This window comes from Juglans regia, chromosome 4 (assembly GCF_001411555.2).
Source record: "Juglans regia cultivar Chandler chromosome 4, Walnut 2.0, whole genome shotgun sequence".
Lineage (NCBI taxonomy): Eukaryota > Viridiplantae > Streptophyta > Magnoliopsida > Fagales > Juglandaceae > Juglans > Juglans regia.
In genome coordinates this window covers 21,139,229-21,157,190 of record NC_049904.1, presented here as the reverse complement: position 1 = coordinate 21,157,190, position 17,962 = coordinate 21,139,229, and the positions used below count along the sequence as shown (strand labels likewise).

The following is a 17,962-nucleotide window of genomic DNA, read 5'->3' as shown; positions in this document are numbered from 1 at the left end:
TTGTAAAGCAGTCATATTATAGTGAAATCTCCCTCCCAACGACCCATGGACGTAAGTATTATACTGAACCACCTAAATTTGTGTCTCCATCTTTTTTACTTTTCCTGTATTTATTTATTGTTCATTGCCATGGATGTAAGCACAAATACTGTACATCCACACCGGACCACTGCCTGAGGCTCCATAGCACACCGATCGAGCTACGAATTGCCATAATTGGCTAGGAATGACTCTTTCTCTCTTTCCAACCTGTTGTGCTATTTTTAGGCATTAATTCATCTTTTGAGCTTTAGAAACTTTTTGAGGTCAAGCTTTTGAGCTAAAGAAATCTAAATAACTCAACTCAAAAGCATTTAAATTGATTGACAAAATTATTACTTTTTACAAACCTTTGGGACAAATCTTTCCATATTTCAGCAGCAATATTCATATATAGCAGTAATACCATGTCGTTACTTGATGATTCAAGTATGTCGGAAAGGATAGTCATCTATTGGTTAGCTTAGTGTTCCATTATGTAAGCAGACTTGTTTTTAGTACAAATTCTCGTTGACATTGACTGCCTCCCTGAATGAAATACAAGCACAGCTCCTGAATTTTATCCATGACTAATAAAAAAGTTTTGAAGGATAGAACTGGTAAAGAAAGAGGAGAAGCGATAGAGAATTTTACAAGAAATTTGACATATTGATTAATTGTAGAAAGTATTTTTCTAATATCATTATAAAACATGAGCACCCAATGAAACTTATCTCAAAAACTGAAATAGAAGATAAAGAATAGGGCACAAAGTACAAAGGAAACAAATGCAGAGAAGAAAAATAGAATTTCATTTTAGTTATCCTTTCTTTTTCCCAATAAGAGCAGCGGGGCTTGGCATACATGACTTAATTAGATAGGGCGACGGTTGCTGCAAGATTTTGAGTTTCCTACATGTGGAAGTTTATTGCCGAAGTACGGTTCCGTTTGGATACTGAAACGGTTTCATCTCATCTCATTTCATTATTATAACTTTTCTAAATTTTCACATAAAATATATTAAACAATTCAATTTTTTCAAATTCTAAAATAATAATAATATTAAAAAATAATATTCTATCAATACTTTATTCAACTTTCATTAAAAACTATTTCATCTCATCTCACTATCCAAACGGGCAAGTAAAGTAATGTGTGCAAATGGCTTAAGTGGCTTAAGTATTGCTTGATAACAAAAGCTATACACAAGTTTCCAATTTGAATTGGTATGTTTTCTTTTAAGTTAACTAGTTTCGTATAAAGAGTATATGATTTATAATACGTTGTTTCATTATAAGTAAGATTAAATTAGTAGAGCTGATTGCAACTATTTCTGCAAGTCGTGCAGGTCTACGACTAGTTAATACCCGAAACATCAAATTCATTTTGAGCATGGACTATCCTTCATATATATACTTGATAATTACTCTAGAGTAAAATGTATTAAAGGAGAGTAGGATTAGCATATTTACGACTAAATTGAAATGAAAAGAAAATAAAAATATCAAAAAAAGCATTCCAGTTCAATAACTTGGAAGCTTACAAATTGTCCACTTATGTTAGTCTTCGACTTGGGCTGGGCATTGCTAGATTTTCGGCTCTACTGGATTTATTTGGGTCTGCCGCTTATGTCTTAAACGGGAAGGCTTCTGATAAAAACTAGAACACTTTTAAAGATGCCGGGCTCTAAAGTTGTCACTCCATGAAGATGCATCCAAGTCAAGTCTAACTTACAGTTGGAATATATTAATTATGTACCTGAAGTTATATAGTTATTATCTTCAGCCAAGTGAGATTGATTTTTTTTATTTGGTTTTTTTTATCTCCTACGCATATGTAAGTGAGAGGATGATAATTTACGAATATATAGTGTTATCAATCAATAACTGAATTTATTACTCTTAAAAAAAGAGTTGATCTAATGGTTGATAGACAATATTACATCAATACAACCTGATAAATATGAGATGAAAGTGTTGTATATATCATCTCTTGTATAATTATTTAGATTTCCGGATACATTATAAGAGTATCCTTAATTCCAATGACTTGACCTATATATATATATATATATATTCGATCGGTCGATCGAGTTAATTTGAATGACGACTGAATGTTGAAGAGTATCGTTTATTTAATTTTATTTTAATAGACGGTGAATTTGAATTAATTTATGAGATTTGTTACTTATTATTCATACAAACCACACACCACATATTTTTTTTTTATTCTTTCTAAACTAATTGAATTTTTTTACTCAATATCCATCAATCATACATTTAGTAAGAGAAAAAATTAAGTGTAGTGTGTGGTGTGAGAATGATAAGTAGATTTTTTCTTAATTTATTATGAGTTATATTAATTTCATATTCTTAAATGACAAATATTTCAGAAAAAAAATAATTCAAACTAATTGTTTTGAATGAAATATTAAATTTTGTTACTGAAAAGTCGTATCTTTTTTTACAAATTAATTTGCACTAATAATGAGTTATTTATATTAAAAATACATGTATGTTGAATGAAAAATACTGTATTGGTAATAAGGCATCGACCTATATATGACTTGTTAGTTTCTATCACAAGTCTCAACATACTAGCTAGTAGGTGAAATCCATAACAATGATTATATTTATATGAATTCAAACAACATGATATACAGCAATGGTAGGTCATTTTTTCCGTCTTTAAAAATTTAAGATATTACCATTTTCAATGTTTTAAAAAAGTACCATAAAAAATTAATAAATACATAATTTTTCAAGTTTAAAGCTAGAGTGGCTCTACAGCCGCCACCAAGTCGGGATCCAAATTTGGGTCCCAACAAGTGTAATTTTTTTTTTCATCTAATTTTTTAATACGCTTAAAGATTGAAAAAAATTAAAAAAAATTCACAATATCTAAAAAAAATAAAAACAGTATCAGGAGAATGTCTCAGGGCCACCTATATATCGATCGTCCAAGCATTTTCCTTGAAGCTAACGAACTGAACCTGAATTTATTTGGAGCTGTTCCCAAAGAGCTAAGCATTGACATTGTTAGAGTTTGTTTGGAAATACAACTGCAATCAGATATTCTCATATTACTTCATTATTATTTATAAATTAACTATTTACTATTATTTATAAATTACTCACTACTATTTTTATTACTATTTACAGATTATTTGAGATAGTTAGTTGGTCTCATCCCATCTCAACATCTAAATATTACTCAAATATAAAGATTTTTTAATTTATTTTTCATATTTTTTACCTAATCATTACAACTTTTCTAAATTTCTATATAAAACATAAAAAATAATTAACTTTTTCAAATTTTAAAATAAAATTATATTATAATAATATTTTTATTTAATTTTTTATTGTTAATATTTTAAAATTTAATAAAAATTTAAATTTAAATCATTTTATTATTATTTATAAATTATCTTATTACTATTTATAAATTTCATTTCATTTTATCTTAGTGTCCAAACAACGCATTAATCTCTTTGGTATTCAATTCAACGCAAGACGTCAAAGACTAGGCTCAAAGGGTAAGCAACTAAGGCCACTGCCTAAGACCTCCCACCTTGAGTAGACCCCCAAAAGAAAAGAAAGAAAGAAAAATATTATTATGACCCTAAAAGATAAACTATACAAAAAATATTAGTTAGCATAAAAGATAGAAAATTTCAGTCAATATAAAAGTTTTACTAAAAAAAAAAATCTTACTATAAAATTTTTAGATAATAGTGAAATTGAAATAAAAGTAGAAAAATGATGATATATTACTCTTAAATATTTGATAAAATATTATGTTTATTTTGACATTGATGACCTTATTTGTTTTCAAAATGAAGTATTAAAAAATATATATATATGGATAAGGGATAATACTCTATTTATAAAAAAAAATTAGATTATCTTTCAAATTGTTATAAACTTATAGATATTATTAATCAAAATAATATTAATATTTGTTTTACATCTCATAAAGTTTTAATAAAAATTATTATTTATTATTTAAAAATTATTATTATTTTTAAATTAAAATACCATATACTTAATAGTCACCTTTAAGTCACGAAATATATTGAGCCGCCCTTGGTCAAAGATGTAAATTAAACGTCTTGATGGTCCGCTAGAAGTGCATCTAGAGAAGTACAGAAAACTTGCATGTCAACGGGCAACTTGACAGATTTTTATGGGAGCAACTGGGCTTGACGTACACATACAATAAATTCGATGGGACGACGGTTGGTGTCAAGCTTTTGAATTTTCTACACACGCAATTAGGGGTTTTAAAAATTAAAATAATAGGTTACTATCCTCTTATTATTTATTTATTATTTTTTTTATATTTAATTTTTTTTATAATTTTTTATTTTACTTAATAGTTAAGGAAGTAATAATTAGTAAATTTATATATTTTTTTAATTTTTTCTTAATGATTAAGGATGTTAAAAAAATACTTAAAATAAAATGATAAAAAAATAAAAACACTACAAGTAGTAGATAGGTAGTAAATAGGTAGTAAGTCTATCACTACCCTTTAAAAATTAACAGAAAAATTAGATCGGATCGGATCGGATCGGATCGGTTACACTCCCTTACATGCAATTTACTAAAATTTAACTTTTGTCTAGAAATGATCTCGTTTGTTTTCAGAGATGAGATGAATTGTGATTAAAATTAAAAAGTTGAATAAAATATTATTAGAATATATTTTTTAATATTAATTTTATTTTGGGATTTGAAAAAGTTAAATTATTTATTTTATTTTATGTAGAAATTTAGAAAAGTTGTAATAATAAGATGAAAGATTTTCAAAATTTTTAAAATTTTGGATTTTAATCTTGAATTTAATTTGTCAGAAACATTACTATAGTTTGCTCCGATCTTTTTTTTTTTTTTTTTTATAAGTAAATTTCATTAGATGAAAAATAAAAATATAAGAGGAAGATGAGAGGCAGTGATGAAGTCAGCTTTTGGAGTAATGATATTTCTATAATATATTTTGATAACACATTTTATAATAATGTTATAAAATGAAGATATTTTTATAAGATATATTATAAAAATACATCTCGTTTAAAATATAGAGGTTTAAAAAATAGTTGAATCTTTTAAACATGTCATTAAATTATAAAGCAAATCCTGCTCTCGTCCTGCCAGTGTGTCTCATTCTTAACTAAATCATGATAAGGTTGTTGATCATATGTCAATGGAGGTTGTGTGACAGCCTGCATTAACTTTGTCACATCTATTTTGTTAAAAAGTTAGGTACAGTCTCTATTTGGGAACTGTAATATAAGTCTAAGTAATTTTATCTTTAAAATTTTTTAAAATTATAAAATTATCTCTCCTAAAATTATATTTTTTCTCATTTAATAAAGGGTCTGCACATACAGTCCCCACTTAGAGACTACAAATAAAATTTCTCTTTGTCAAATTCATGGGGACTACTTACTCCCCTTGATTTTTAATGCAAAAGACATGCCCATTAATTAAAAGTTGTGATTGATTTTGAGTCGTGGAATATCAACATTTTCTAGCCCCTAGAGTGGTGCACGGCAACCTTAAAGTCGAGTTAACTCAGTCTTGTTAGTTGAAAACTGCATGTTTCCACATGTAAGATGGTCCACTTCGTGTAGTACACGCTCTGTAAGATTTAGATTAAAAATCTTCTACAAGCCTATAAAGTCTATCAAATTACAAATCTAAATTTCAAAAATCTAAATTACAAATCTAAAAATCCAACAAATTATATCGGTGTTTTTATTTCATTTGAATGATCTAACAAAACTAAAATTAATAAACGCAGCAATAATTATATAATAGCTAAACCAATGAGGGTAAGTTTTATCAAATGAAAATCTTAATCGGCCTTAGGCCTTAGCCCTTAGCCCAATTTAAACAAAGGATATAACTGCAGTCTGCAAACACAATTGATAAACAGTTTATTTCAAAAAATCCTAATAACACAAACTCGTAATTACATAAGGATATCAATAGGAGACGGCATTTTCAGGTCCAAATGTTAATCATAGAAAACGAAGACAATGAAAAATTGTATAGCCTTTGACATTATATTGCTAAAAGAAACCAAAATAATCTAACCCATAAATTGCCAAAATCTGGTTAAAAATATACGTCTCCGATAAAATAAACAAAGCATACACGAAATCTAGTAAGAAGCCAATATCCAGAAAACCAGCAACTGAAATTATTTCAAAGTAATTTCAAATTGTTATCCTATACAGAAATCATACACAATCACATTGGCTATAAAAAATTAAAAAAAAATATATTTATACACAAATACAGAAATTCATCTATACCCAAACACAAATACACGAAATCAAGTTGTTAATCTATATAGAAATTATTTCAAAGTAATTTCACAAACACAATGACAAAACCCTAATAACACAAACACGTCACACAATCACAATCCAACCCTAAATTATTTCAATAAAAAAAAATCAATTGGTAATATTACTAGATTGTTTTCATTTTGCACACTGACTTGAGAGAGGGGCAACGCAGCGTTGAGATTCGAGAACTTGAGAGAGGAGCCAACGGTGAGATGTGCGACGGCCGTTAAGGGAGGTGCAGAGACTCAGAGTGAGGCAGAGAGACAGAGACGAGAGGGCAAAGACTGAAAGAGAGTCAACTGGAAGAGAGGGGCGCCGTTTCACCTTTGGTCCTTCCCGTTTGTTCAATTGTTCTTGTTTTAGCTTTTAGACCAATGTTTTTAATTTCGTACCGTACCGGCCGGTACGGCCGAAATTTTTCGTTTCGGCCGTCCGGCCGGTACAGGTACTACATATGTTTCGTACCAGCCAAAATACCGGCCGTACCGGACGGTACCGGCCGTTTCGGTTTTTTTCGTTTTTTCAAACTACAAGTTCATTTTTTGACCCCCAATTTAGACTAGACTATTTATAATTTATATGTATGTATGTATTTATATATAATTTATTCATATATAAACTATTATTTTAGAATATAATTGTTATATATATTTATATATATAATTTATTCATATATCGACTATCCCAAAACGGTACACGAAACGGTACCGGTACCGAAATATTTCGTTCCAGTGTCTTGACAGGTACGCCATCCGGTACGGTATTCAAAACATTGTTTTAGACTTATTCAAATTGAAACAAAACTAGACTGGAGACTTGAGTCTTGGAGGGGAAACGTCGTCGTTTCCTGTTGGTTTGGACTTTGGACCATTTGGTTATTTTTTTTTTTTAAATGATCATTAAAAAAAAATTCTGATGGTTTGGGAAATTGATGATAATAATTTATATATATTTGTAGTTTATTTAATATATAGTTATAGACTATAGTGATTTAGTTATAGTGATTAGTATAACTATATAATAGTATTAATATTAGACTATAGTCTATAATATAATTATAATATACTACAATATATTATCACTATAGTATCATATACTATAATATACTATTATATATATATATATTATATAATATATAATATAATATATTAAAATTGGACCGGTAAAACCAAATGTATCGGTTTAGGGGGTTAACGGGTGCGTAATCGGTTTTTGAAAATGCAAAACTAGTACATACCGGTCCGGTCTCAAATTTTATCCAAAACAGGACTAAATCGAACTAGTTACACCCTTAATTACACCAATCTTTATGGGAAAATTCCAAAGCCGAGTTTGGTTCGGTCTAGTACCGTGGGTAGTCAATCGCCTGGTGTAAGCACCGTGTAAGCGCGGCTGATGTGGCAAAATAAAGAAACGCACCGTTTTGAGCAATTTTCATTTCCCTCCCTCTCTGCATTTCCATTTCCTCTCTCAAAGCCGAAGCCCCCACCCTCCCTCCCTCTTTACGTTTCCATTTCCCTCCCTCGAAGTGCCTCCCTTCCTCAAAGCCCTCCCTTGAAGCCTCCCTCCCTCCTTCGTGGTCACCATTAACCCTAGAAGAAGGTGATCAAGGACTCTGGTAATCAGTCGCCCCAGGGAAGTCAAGCATTTCTTCAAATTTCGATTTTACCATATTTTTTAGGCTACAATATATATTATTCCCTCATTTTTGGTTTTCATTAAATTGTTTGTTTTGCTTGATTACAAGATGCAAGAAACCAAATGCTTTTTCAATTTAGTTATCTTACTTTCAGTGCTTTATTTGTTTGCGATGATGTATTGAATGAATGCATTGATGCATATCAAGGAGATCTTTGTGTGGGTCTTCAAGGAGATCTTCATGTGGGTCGTCAAGTGGGATTAAAGGGACAAGTAAGGATCTTATCTAGATATCTTGGCCATTGTATGGGTTTCTAAGGCCCTAATCAGGTGATATCAATGTTTTGAATACCGTACCGGACGTCGTACGGGTCAAGGTACTGGAACAAAATATTTTGTTACCGATACCATTACGGGATAGCGTTTCAGGATAACATTTCGAGATAGTCGATATATAAATAAATTATATATAAAAATTATATTCCAAAATAATAGTCTATATATAAATAAATTATATATATATATATAAATTATAAATAGTGTAGTCTGAATTGAGGGTTAAAAAATAAGCTTATAGTTTGAAAAAATGAAAAAAAAAATACAGGCCGAAATATCGGCCGGTATGGCCGGTATTTTTGCCGGTACGAAACAGATATAGTACCTGTACCGGCCAGACGGCCGGCATGAAAAATTTCGGCCGTACCGGCCAGTACGGTACGAAATTCACAACACTGGGTGATATCACATTTGTGGGTTTATTATTTGTTTGTACCCAAGCTGGGTTGTTAGAACTTCTACGCCAATATCTTAGTTTAATGATCCATCATTTTAATATTTCACCAAATTAAATAGGAACAATTTAGATCTTCTTGGCCAAGCTGGGATGTTTGATGAAATAAAGGTCATAAGAATATGGAAATGGGACCATCTGAGGTTCTTTTCCTGAAGATTGTTCTGTTCATGGCGTGTTGAACTGGGTGAATATGTTGTAGAATATCTCTTTGACTTGGATATTGGAAACCCATGGGTTTATGTGTAGTGCTATTATAAAAATATATATGAAGAAAATTCCTAGATGTACTTCAAATTGAGGTGGATGTTGTTGTTTATTATTATTTATAATCAATTATCAAAAATGGAAAAAGTAAAAGCAATTACTCTCATTCGTTAATGTTTTAAATGGATCGATTTGAAATTAAATTCTTATTATGTAATCTATAATAAGAATTATGACAATTTTTTTGCTGGAAGAAAAAATGGCATGAATACTTGATATAATGTTTCAGTTCTGTATTTCATAATCAGCTTGATGTTTATTAATACAATTCAGTTCTTGTTGACTGGTATCTTGTGCTTAAAAGCATAAACTTGGCAAGCTGACATTGAGTACAAGTGTAGAAGATTAAACCTTCACTTGATTTTGAAGACATTTATGGCAGGAGCTCACATGGACGTTTGTTTGTAGCTAATCTGCAATGTATTATCTAAAGATCAGTTAATGTATTATCTAAACTATCTCAGTTATACGTTTGCAGTGTAACTAACACTCATTTCCAAGATTATATAGCAGCTAACATGTAATGAATGTAATTCATGTATTGGACACTCAATCTATTGAGGCAAGGTTAGCATTTTTAATAGTTTTCTATATTTGCAAGTTGAAATATATATATATATATATATATATATATATAGATATATATAAACCTCTATTTGTTTGAGAAAATGCAAGTGCCTGTGTGTGTTTTGTGTTTTTGGGTTTAGTTCAAGCTACAACTTTTAAGATTATGGAGGTGTATTGGGAGTGCAAATCAATAAAGGTACATTGGTAGTGGACCTATAATGGTGGCTGTTGGTTTGAAATGTTGGTATTTGGAGTGGGAGAAAATGAACAATAGAAATGACAATTGCAGATTGAAATGAGACCAAGCATTTTTCTTTATAGAAACACACCTGCAGATTCAAATGGGACTCGTGTCCTGCAATTATCCTTATTGCAATCACCAAGCATTCAACTAAAATACCAAAACTCAAAAAATGGCATTTTCATTACTTAAAACCTGTATTCCAACTAAAGGATAAGAGTACCACTGGGAGTTCTGATTCAAGAAAAAAACAATGGAGACAAAACCTGGAGACTAACTCCAGCATAAATAAATGTACCTATATGTTTTGAACATACAAAACCACAAGACTCTTAACATTTTATCTTAGTACCAAACGGCACAAACTATAATAAGAGAGATTAACAGTACATATGAATAACTGCATGTCCCACTTCTATTCTGGCCATTTTGGGAATGAAGCTAAATTACATTATACAATTAAACATAAATGCATTTGCACAAAGTGTCGCTACCTTCCATTGCAGCTTCAACATGTCCTAAGCAGCAGAGCCTCCACAAACAATATTCTTGCAGTTAAAATAAGAATATTTAATGAGAAGTCATATCTAATAGACGATTTTTATGCACATACTTATTATGGCATCATGCCATATATTGAGCCCATGATTGGGTGTCCAACCCCCCCCCAAAAAAAAATAAAAATAAAAAAAACATCTACATAGATAAAAGTTTTAAAAACAAATTGCAGAAATTAAAATTCAACTATATCATTACATCGGGTGTGATCCACCAACCTATAAAAATAATAATGATAATTAGTAAGTACGAGCTAGATAATTAACAACTGCTTAAAAAGCTTCTATGTTGTAATTTTTGCCTCAATGAAACCACCTTCTTATCAATTATGCATGAATTATTGCAGGTTTTGAGATAAAGAAAGGATGGCATGTGAACATTGATGCAACTTGTATACACTCTGACTCAGATCTATTCAAGGATCCCATGCAATTCAATCCTTCTAGATTTGATGTAATTAGCTCTATACCCAGTTCCTGATCATTCCTTAACTTCTTTCTGGTATAAACATTAGATTAATGACTTTTAGGTGTAAGATTTTAATTAAGCAACCAACCCTTATCCATGCAGGAAATGCAAAAACCATACAGTTTTGTACCTTTTGGATAAAAAACCATATGCAAAAACCCTTATTTATCAAAAGTTGCAATTAAATGTCTTGAGAACAAAACACCTTCCATGTCTAATCATAAAGCTAAAGGGATAACCCTCCAGAAATTTCTAAATCACAGCAATTTCTAGCAAAACTGGACAGCATAACATCACTATGGATGAGAAAATCAACACATACAATTAGAAATTTGCTTTTTAGTCTGGCAGTAAATTTGTTACTCACTGGGTGGCTTGCATTAGTTTGAATGATCCTCTGCTCCAAGTTGTTACTCACTGGGTTGTTTGCATTAGTTTTAAAACATACTCGGCTTTAGCTTCGATGTTATGCTGTCTAGTTTTGCTAGAAATATATGGTATGTCTTGTTTTACCACATTTAGAATCCATTAAATGTACCCTCACCATAACCAACAAGGAAGCATTTGAGACTTCGGCTTTCATCTCAACAAATTGTATTTTACCTAAAAGTCCAAGAGGGGGAATAATCTCCACAAGCTTCCTCCATCCTACAATAGCACTACGTATCACGCGTGTAGTAGCACTAATGGTTAAACCAAGTTGAATATGCACACTTCAGAACTAGAGCATCTGTAGCTTGTTTCAGGTAATTTCTATTTCTTCTGAATGTAAACTATTGTTACCTATATACCATGGAAAAATAAATAGATCTTACCAATGCCTGATGAAGCTGCAGAAGGAGCAGACCCACACAAAAAAAACCCACAAAAATGACTACCCACTGTCCTAGAGAAACACGACAAACCAGATTAATGTGGGTATCAATGAACTAGATCAGAAGCAGGAAGATGAAGAACTAAATTGAACACTCAAGATCCAGATGAACACAAACACGATCAACCGAAAATCCACATGAAACCTAGACGAAACCCACTCTAAAAGCTAGACAAGGAGCTATGTTTTAGTGTTTTTCAATTTTTCTATTTTTGGCGCAAGGCAGGTGTTTTCTTTCCTTTGATATTTTTCTTTTTTTCTTAGTTGATGTGGCGTCAGTGATTACCACCGTTTACGCCAAGCGACTGTACGTAGAATAATTGTGAAACAAAACTGGATTGGAGACTTGAGCCTTGGAGGGGAAACGGCGCCGTTTCCTATTGGTTTGGACTTTGGACCGTTTGGTTAATTTTTTTTTTAAATGATTATTAAAAAAAAATTCTGATGGTTTGGCAATGGGTAGTGATAGGCTTACTACCTATCTACTACCCATCTACTACTTGTAGTGTTTTTATTTTTTTATCATTTTATTTTAAGTATTTTTTTAACATCCTTAATCATTAAGAAAAAATTAAAAAAATATATAAATTTATTAATTATCACTTCCTTAACTATTAAGTAAAATAAAAAATTATAAAAAAAATCAAATATAAAAAAAGTAGTAAATAAGTAGTAAGAGGGTAGTAACCCTATCATTTTCCTTGGCAAATTGATGATTATAATTTATATATATATATATAATGCATTTAATACATAGTTATAGACTATAGTCTATAATATAATATATCACTATAGTATTATATACTATAATATACTATTATATATATTATATTATATAATATATTAAAACCGGACTGGTACAACCAAACGTACCGGTTTAGGGGGTTAACGGGTGCAGAATCGGTTTTTGAAAATGCAAAACCAGTACATACCGATTCGGTTCTAAATTTTGTCAAAAACAAGACTAAATTAGACCAGTTACACCCCTAATTACACCAATCTTTATGGGAAAATTCCAAAGCCTTAGGGGTGTAAAAAAATCGGTGAATCGGTAAACCAAACCAGACCGGATTGAACTAGTGGGTTTGGTTCGGTACATAGTTTGGTTTGGTCTTGTACCGATTTTATTTTTCTTAAAATTGATCAACATTAGTGCAGTTCTGATTTTTCTTATTTTGGATCACATCGAACCGGACCGACTCATATATATAAATTATAATTTTTTATATTGTATATAATTTTTATATATAAGATATAATTATATACAAAATAGTTTTGTATTATATGATAAATTACTAATTAATATAATATTAAATTTTAAAATCTTATATCACTATAGTCTATTGCATTAATAGTTATACAAATATTATATAGTGCATATTAATAGTTATACTAACACTATATCATTATATATTATAATATACTATAATATATCATTATAGTCTATAATACAATTATAATATATATTATACTACAATATATTATCAATATACTATTATATACTATAATATACTATTATATATATATATTATATAATATATAATATAGTATATTAAAACTTGAGACGGAAACAGTAAAACCAAAAGTACTGATTTAGGGGATAACCAGTGCGAAATTGCTTACTGAAAATGTAAAACCGGTATATACCGGTTCGGTCCTAAATTTTGTCCAAAACCGGACCCAAACAGATTGATTACATGTAACTCCCCAATGGAAGGCCCAAACTACATGGCCTATACTCCAAAATGATTAGTCAATGATGCAATTGGAGCCCCATTGGAACCTTATAAAGAGCAAGAACTTCTCTTTCCTAAGCAATGTGGGATCTCATACATCACCTACCCTTATCCATATCATATGGGGTATCACAATCTACCCCCTTTAAATTCCTGACGTCCTCGACGAGTCTATCCATTGTAGGTGGCATGGCTCAAATCCTACATTTCTAGTTGGGTTAGGCTCTTATACCATTTGTAACGTCCCAATGGAAGACCCAAACCACTTGGCTTATATTCCAAAAAGACTAGTCAATGATGTAATTGGAGCCCATTGGAACCTTATAAAGAGCAATAACTTCTTTTTCCCAAGCAATGTGGGATCTCATACACCACCTACCCTTATCTATATCATATGGGGTATCACAATTCAAATTGTAACACCCCGTTCCCATAGGATAGAGATGTTATTAACATTCATAACATAAAACCCGGTAAAGAGATTCATATCCTAAATTACCTCGTTTATTGAAAAGCATAAAAAATTGAAATGAACATAATTATTTCAAAATTGAACATAAAGTGGAAGGACATAAACTGATCATACGAATGACATAAAAGGATTATAGTTCTTGTGTAAATATCACTTATTTCTTCCTAAATCTTTGTACAAGATCTACTCCTGGCCATCCAACTCTGCGTCATCATAATCACCATCTGTAAAAAATTAGACATGGAAGTAAATAGGAAGACAAGCAAAAATGAGTCGAATACTCAGTAAGTAGCACATCATACTGTAAAATATAATCTGGCCTAGCATAGACTTAATTTCTGAAGACTCTTAACAACATACATACAGCATCACAGATTCACAATCATACACGTAACATAACTTTCTGAAAAACTTTACATATATACATATATCGTCACAAGTTCACATAGCATATATATATATATATATATATTCATCATTAATATGAGCAGAAGCATACATAATCATGTCAAACATGTAACGTGAATGCATAATAATTTTGTCTTAACATGGAGTGAAACACGCTTGAGTCCGTGTTTCACATAACTTGCATAACATGGAGTAAAACACGATTGAGTCCGTGTTTCACTTAAGTGAATAACATGGAGTGAAACACGCTTGAGTTCATGTTTCACTTAGAGTGAAACACACTTGAGTCCGTGTTTCACTTAACTGAATAACGTAGAGTGAAACACGCTTGAGTTCGTGTTTCACTTTACTTGTGGTTAATCACGCTTGAGTCCGTGGCACTGTCTTAAAACTTCTCATCTTTCTTAATGCATGAGAATTCGTTAGGTTTCATGAACTTTCTTAACATGGCATATTCTTGTTCATGACATAACACAACATGACATATTCTTGTACTTGGTATAGCATAACATGACATTTTCTTGTACATGACATAGTATAACATGACATAACATAACATGATCTGAACATTTTATGACATTTCATGGCATACCTGATCTAAGTACTACATGAACATGGCATACACGATCTAAGTATTACATGAACATGGCATACATAATCTAAGTATTACGTGAACATGGCTTGCATAATCTGGCTATTTTATTATATGGCATACTCGACTTGAATTACTACATGAACATCTCATGGCTTTCCTATGATTTTAGTAACATTCAACCAATAATAAGCACATCATATTTTGATACATAACAATAATGTTCACAGTACACATGCATTTATATGATCATACTATTTATCTCTTAGCTCTGCTTCCTGATTTCCAACTTGTAGTGCGTTGCCTATATGAGGTACTAGACGTTACTAATTTTCTAGAAAAGCGTGTCGCAATTACTCCAAGTAATTAAATATGTATAATGGAACTTAACTAAAATAATAGGCTTCATAGCAAATTCTAAAAACATACTTTAAAATCCCTTAAATACTTTTTATAAAATTTGCGTCTATGGGCTCATAATTATTCTAGTAGATAAAGCCCATGGAAGAGTAATGTTTTTCTGAAAATATAACCAGTCCAATAAAATTACTAAAACAGTATAATAAAAGTAAGCCCAATTTAAAATACAAGACTATTTAAAATAAGCCCAACACTTTGCTTGTTTTAAGAATAGACTTGGCCGTATGGCCTTAGGGCCGAAGGGCCCGCTATGAACCAAATTGATTCCTCAGAAACTAAAACACGCGGGACAACAGAGAGGTGGTTGTGCGAAAACGAGGGACTCACCAAGAGAAGGACTGAGTGCGACGGCAATTCAAGGTGGCTGATCGTGACGTGGGTGCAATTGGGAGGTCCCTATGGTGGTGCAACACCAAGAGAGGGAGGGAGAGAGAGAAAGCGAGAGTTTAGAGAGAGATGAAATTGAAAACTTAATCATTGAGAGGGAGGAGGGGTGAGTGCGATGGCAATGGCTTACCTGAGGGAGTGGGTGCGACGGGGCTAGGTTGGCCGGCAGTTTCTGACACCATGAGTGGCGCTCCGACATCCTAGGGTGGTCGGTGGTGGCTGGGCAGAGACTAAGGCTTATGCAAAAGTGTTATTCCTTTAGGTATTTTAGTGTGTTTAAAACATGGGATTTTCTTGGGGTTTCTAGACGATGGGGAGGGGAGCGGCATGAGTCCTTAGTAGATATGTTAGGGTTTGAAGTTGGCTACACTTGGAAAAATATTCCTGCGAGGATAAGGATTTTGAGAGGATTTTGAAGAGTCGAGTTGTAGGTTCAAACTAGGAAACTAGTCTAATATGGAAACTAATTGATAACTATACAAAGGTTTTGATAGGAAAAGAATCACTTTTAATATATCAGATAACATATTTCCTAAAATGGTAATAATAATAATAAAGAAAAATAAATAAATAAATAAAAATATAAAATACTAGTTTTAAGCCCTAAATTTCGACCCTTATGTTACAATCTCCCCCCTTAAAAGAAATCTTGTCCTCAAGATAACGTACCTCAATCGAATAAATATGAATACTTGATCCTCATGTCCTCTTCTAGCTCCCAGGTGGCCTTTTTTTCCCTATGGTTGCTCCAAAGCACTTTGACCATCGAAATGGTCTTCTTGCGGAGTGCTTGAGCTTTTTGTGCAAGAATTCCGACTAGAAATTCCTCATAGGTAAGATCCTCGCGGATTTGGAGAGGCTTGTACTCTAGTACATGTGTAGGGTCCAAAACATACCCACGAAGTAAAGAGACATGGAAAACATTGTGAATAGCCGACAATTGTGGTGGGAGGGCCAACCTGTATGTTGCAGCTCCAATCCTTTCTAGTACATCGAAAGGGCCTAAATATTTCAGACTCAACTTGCCTTTCTTACCAAACCGCATAATTCCCTTCATCGGCGCCACTTTCAAGAATAATTCGACGCCTCTAATTCGCATACTTTTTCTATCGCTCTTGTGCAATGGCGAGCTTCTTCCGGATGACCGTTATTTTCTCATGCATCTCTTGAATAATCTTTTGTCCAAGGATTCTACATTCTCCCACTTCGTCCAAATAGAGGGGTGACCGACACTTGCGGCCGTAAAGAACTTCATATGGTGCCGCCTGAATGCTCTCTTGGTAACTATTATTGTACACAAATTCGAGCAAAGGTAAGTATTTAATCCAATTGCCCATGAAGTCCATTACGCAGGCTCTAAGCATATCCTCCAATATTTGTACTGTCCTCTCTGACTGTCCATCTGTCTGGGGGTGGAAGGTTGTGTTGTAAGTCAACTCTGTCCCTAACTCTTTCTCTACACTCTTCCAAAATGTTGAAGTGAAACGAGTGTCCCTATCTGACACAATCTTAGAGGGGATTCCATGTAGTCTGACGATTTCGCGTACATATAATTTTGCCATCCTATCTGTAGAATACGTCATACAAATTAGAATGAAGTGAGCTGTCTTGGACAACCTGTCGACAATTACCCAAGCTGCATCCTGACCTCCTGGTGCCTTAGGAAAACCTGACACAAAATCCATACCAATTTCATCCCACGTCCAAACAGGTATAGGAAGTGGGTGTAATAACCCCGAAGGCCTCTGATGCTCCGCCTTGACCTGCTGGCAAGTTAAACACTGAGCCACATAGCTAGCTATCTCGAGCTGCATATGTGACGCCCCCAAATTCCGCTTGGGATCGGACGGACATTTGAAGCGTTGAGACATGCAACACAAGGTTACCTGCCCCCGTTCATGACATATAAGATGCAATATTCCTAACATGCATCTAGCATTATGCAATATTCGCAGCGGATAATTTTTCTTTTTAGCAATACTATGCACCAAACCGAAATATCCCAAATACTTAAAACATACTTCATACATAATGACATACTAAACAACTGAGATCACAATATTAATCCATATGGTTGTGATCAAAAGAGTGATGGAGATTGAACTCTACAAATACAAGTAGTAATCTGAGGTAACTACTGTATTAACACCTACATCGCATCGTCG

General features: G+C 32.2%; 1 protein-coding gene across 1 annotated transcript; it reads right to left on the bottom strand.

The window, feature by feature from the left end:
- Window positions 1-16,467: 16,467 nt before the first annotated feature.
- On the bottom strand, window positions 16,468-16,896 carry LOC109001440. Its single transcript, XM_018978722.2, has one exon. The coding sequence runs from the start codon at window positions 16,894-16,896 to the stop codon at window positions 16,468-16,470; it is 429 nt and encodes a 142-aa protein (XP_018834267.2).
- Between the last annotated feature and the right edge of the window lie 1,066 nt (window positions 16,897-17,962).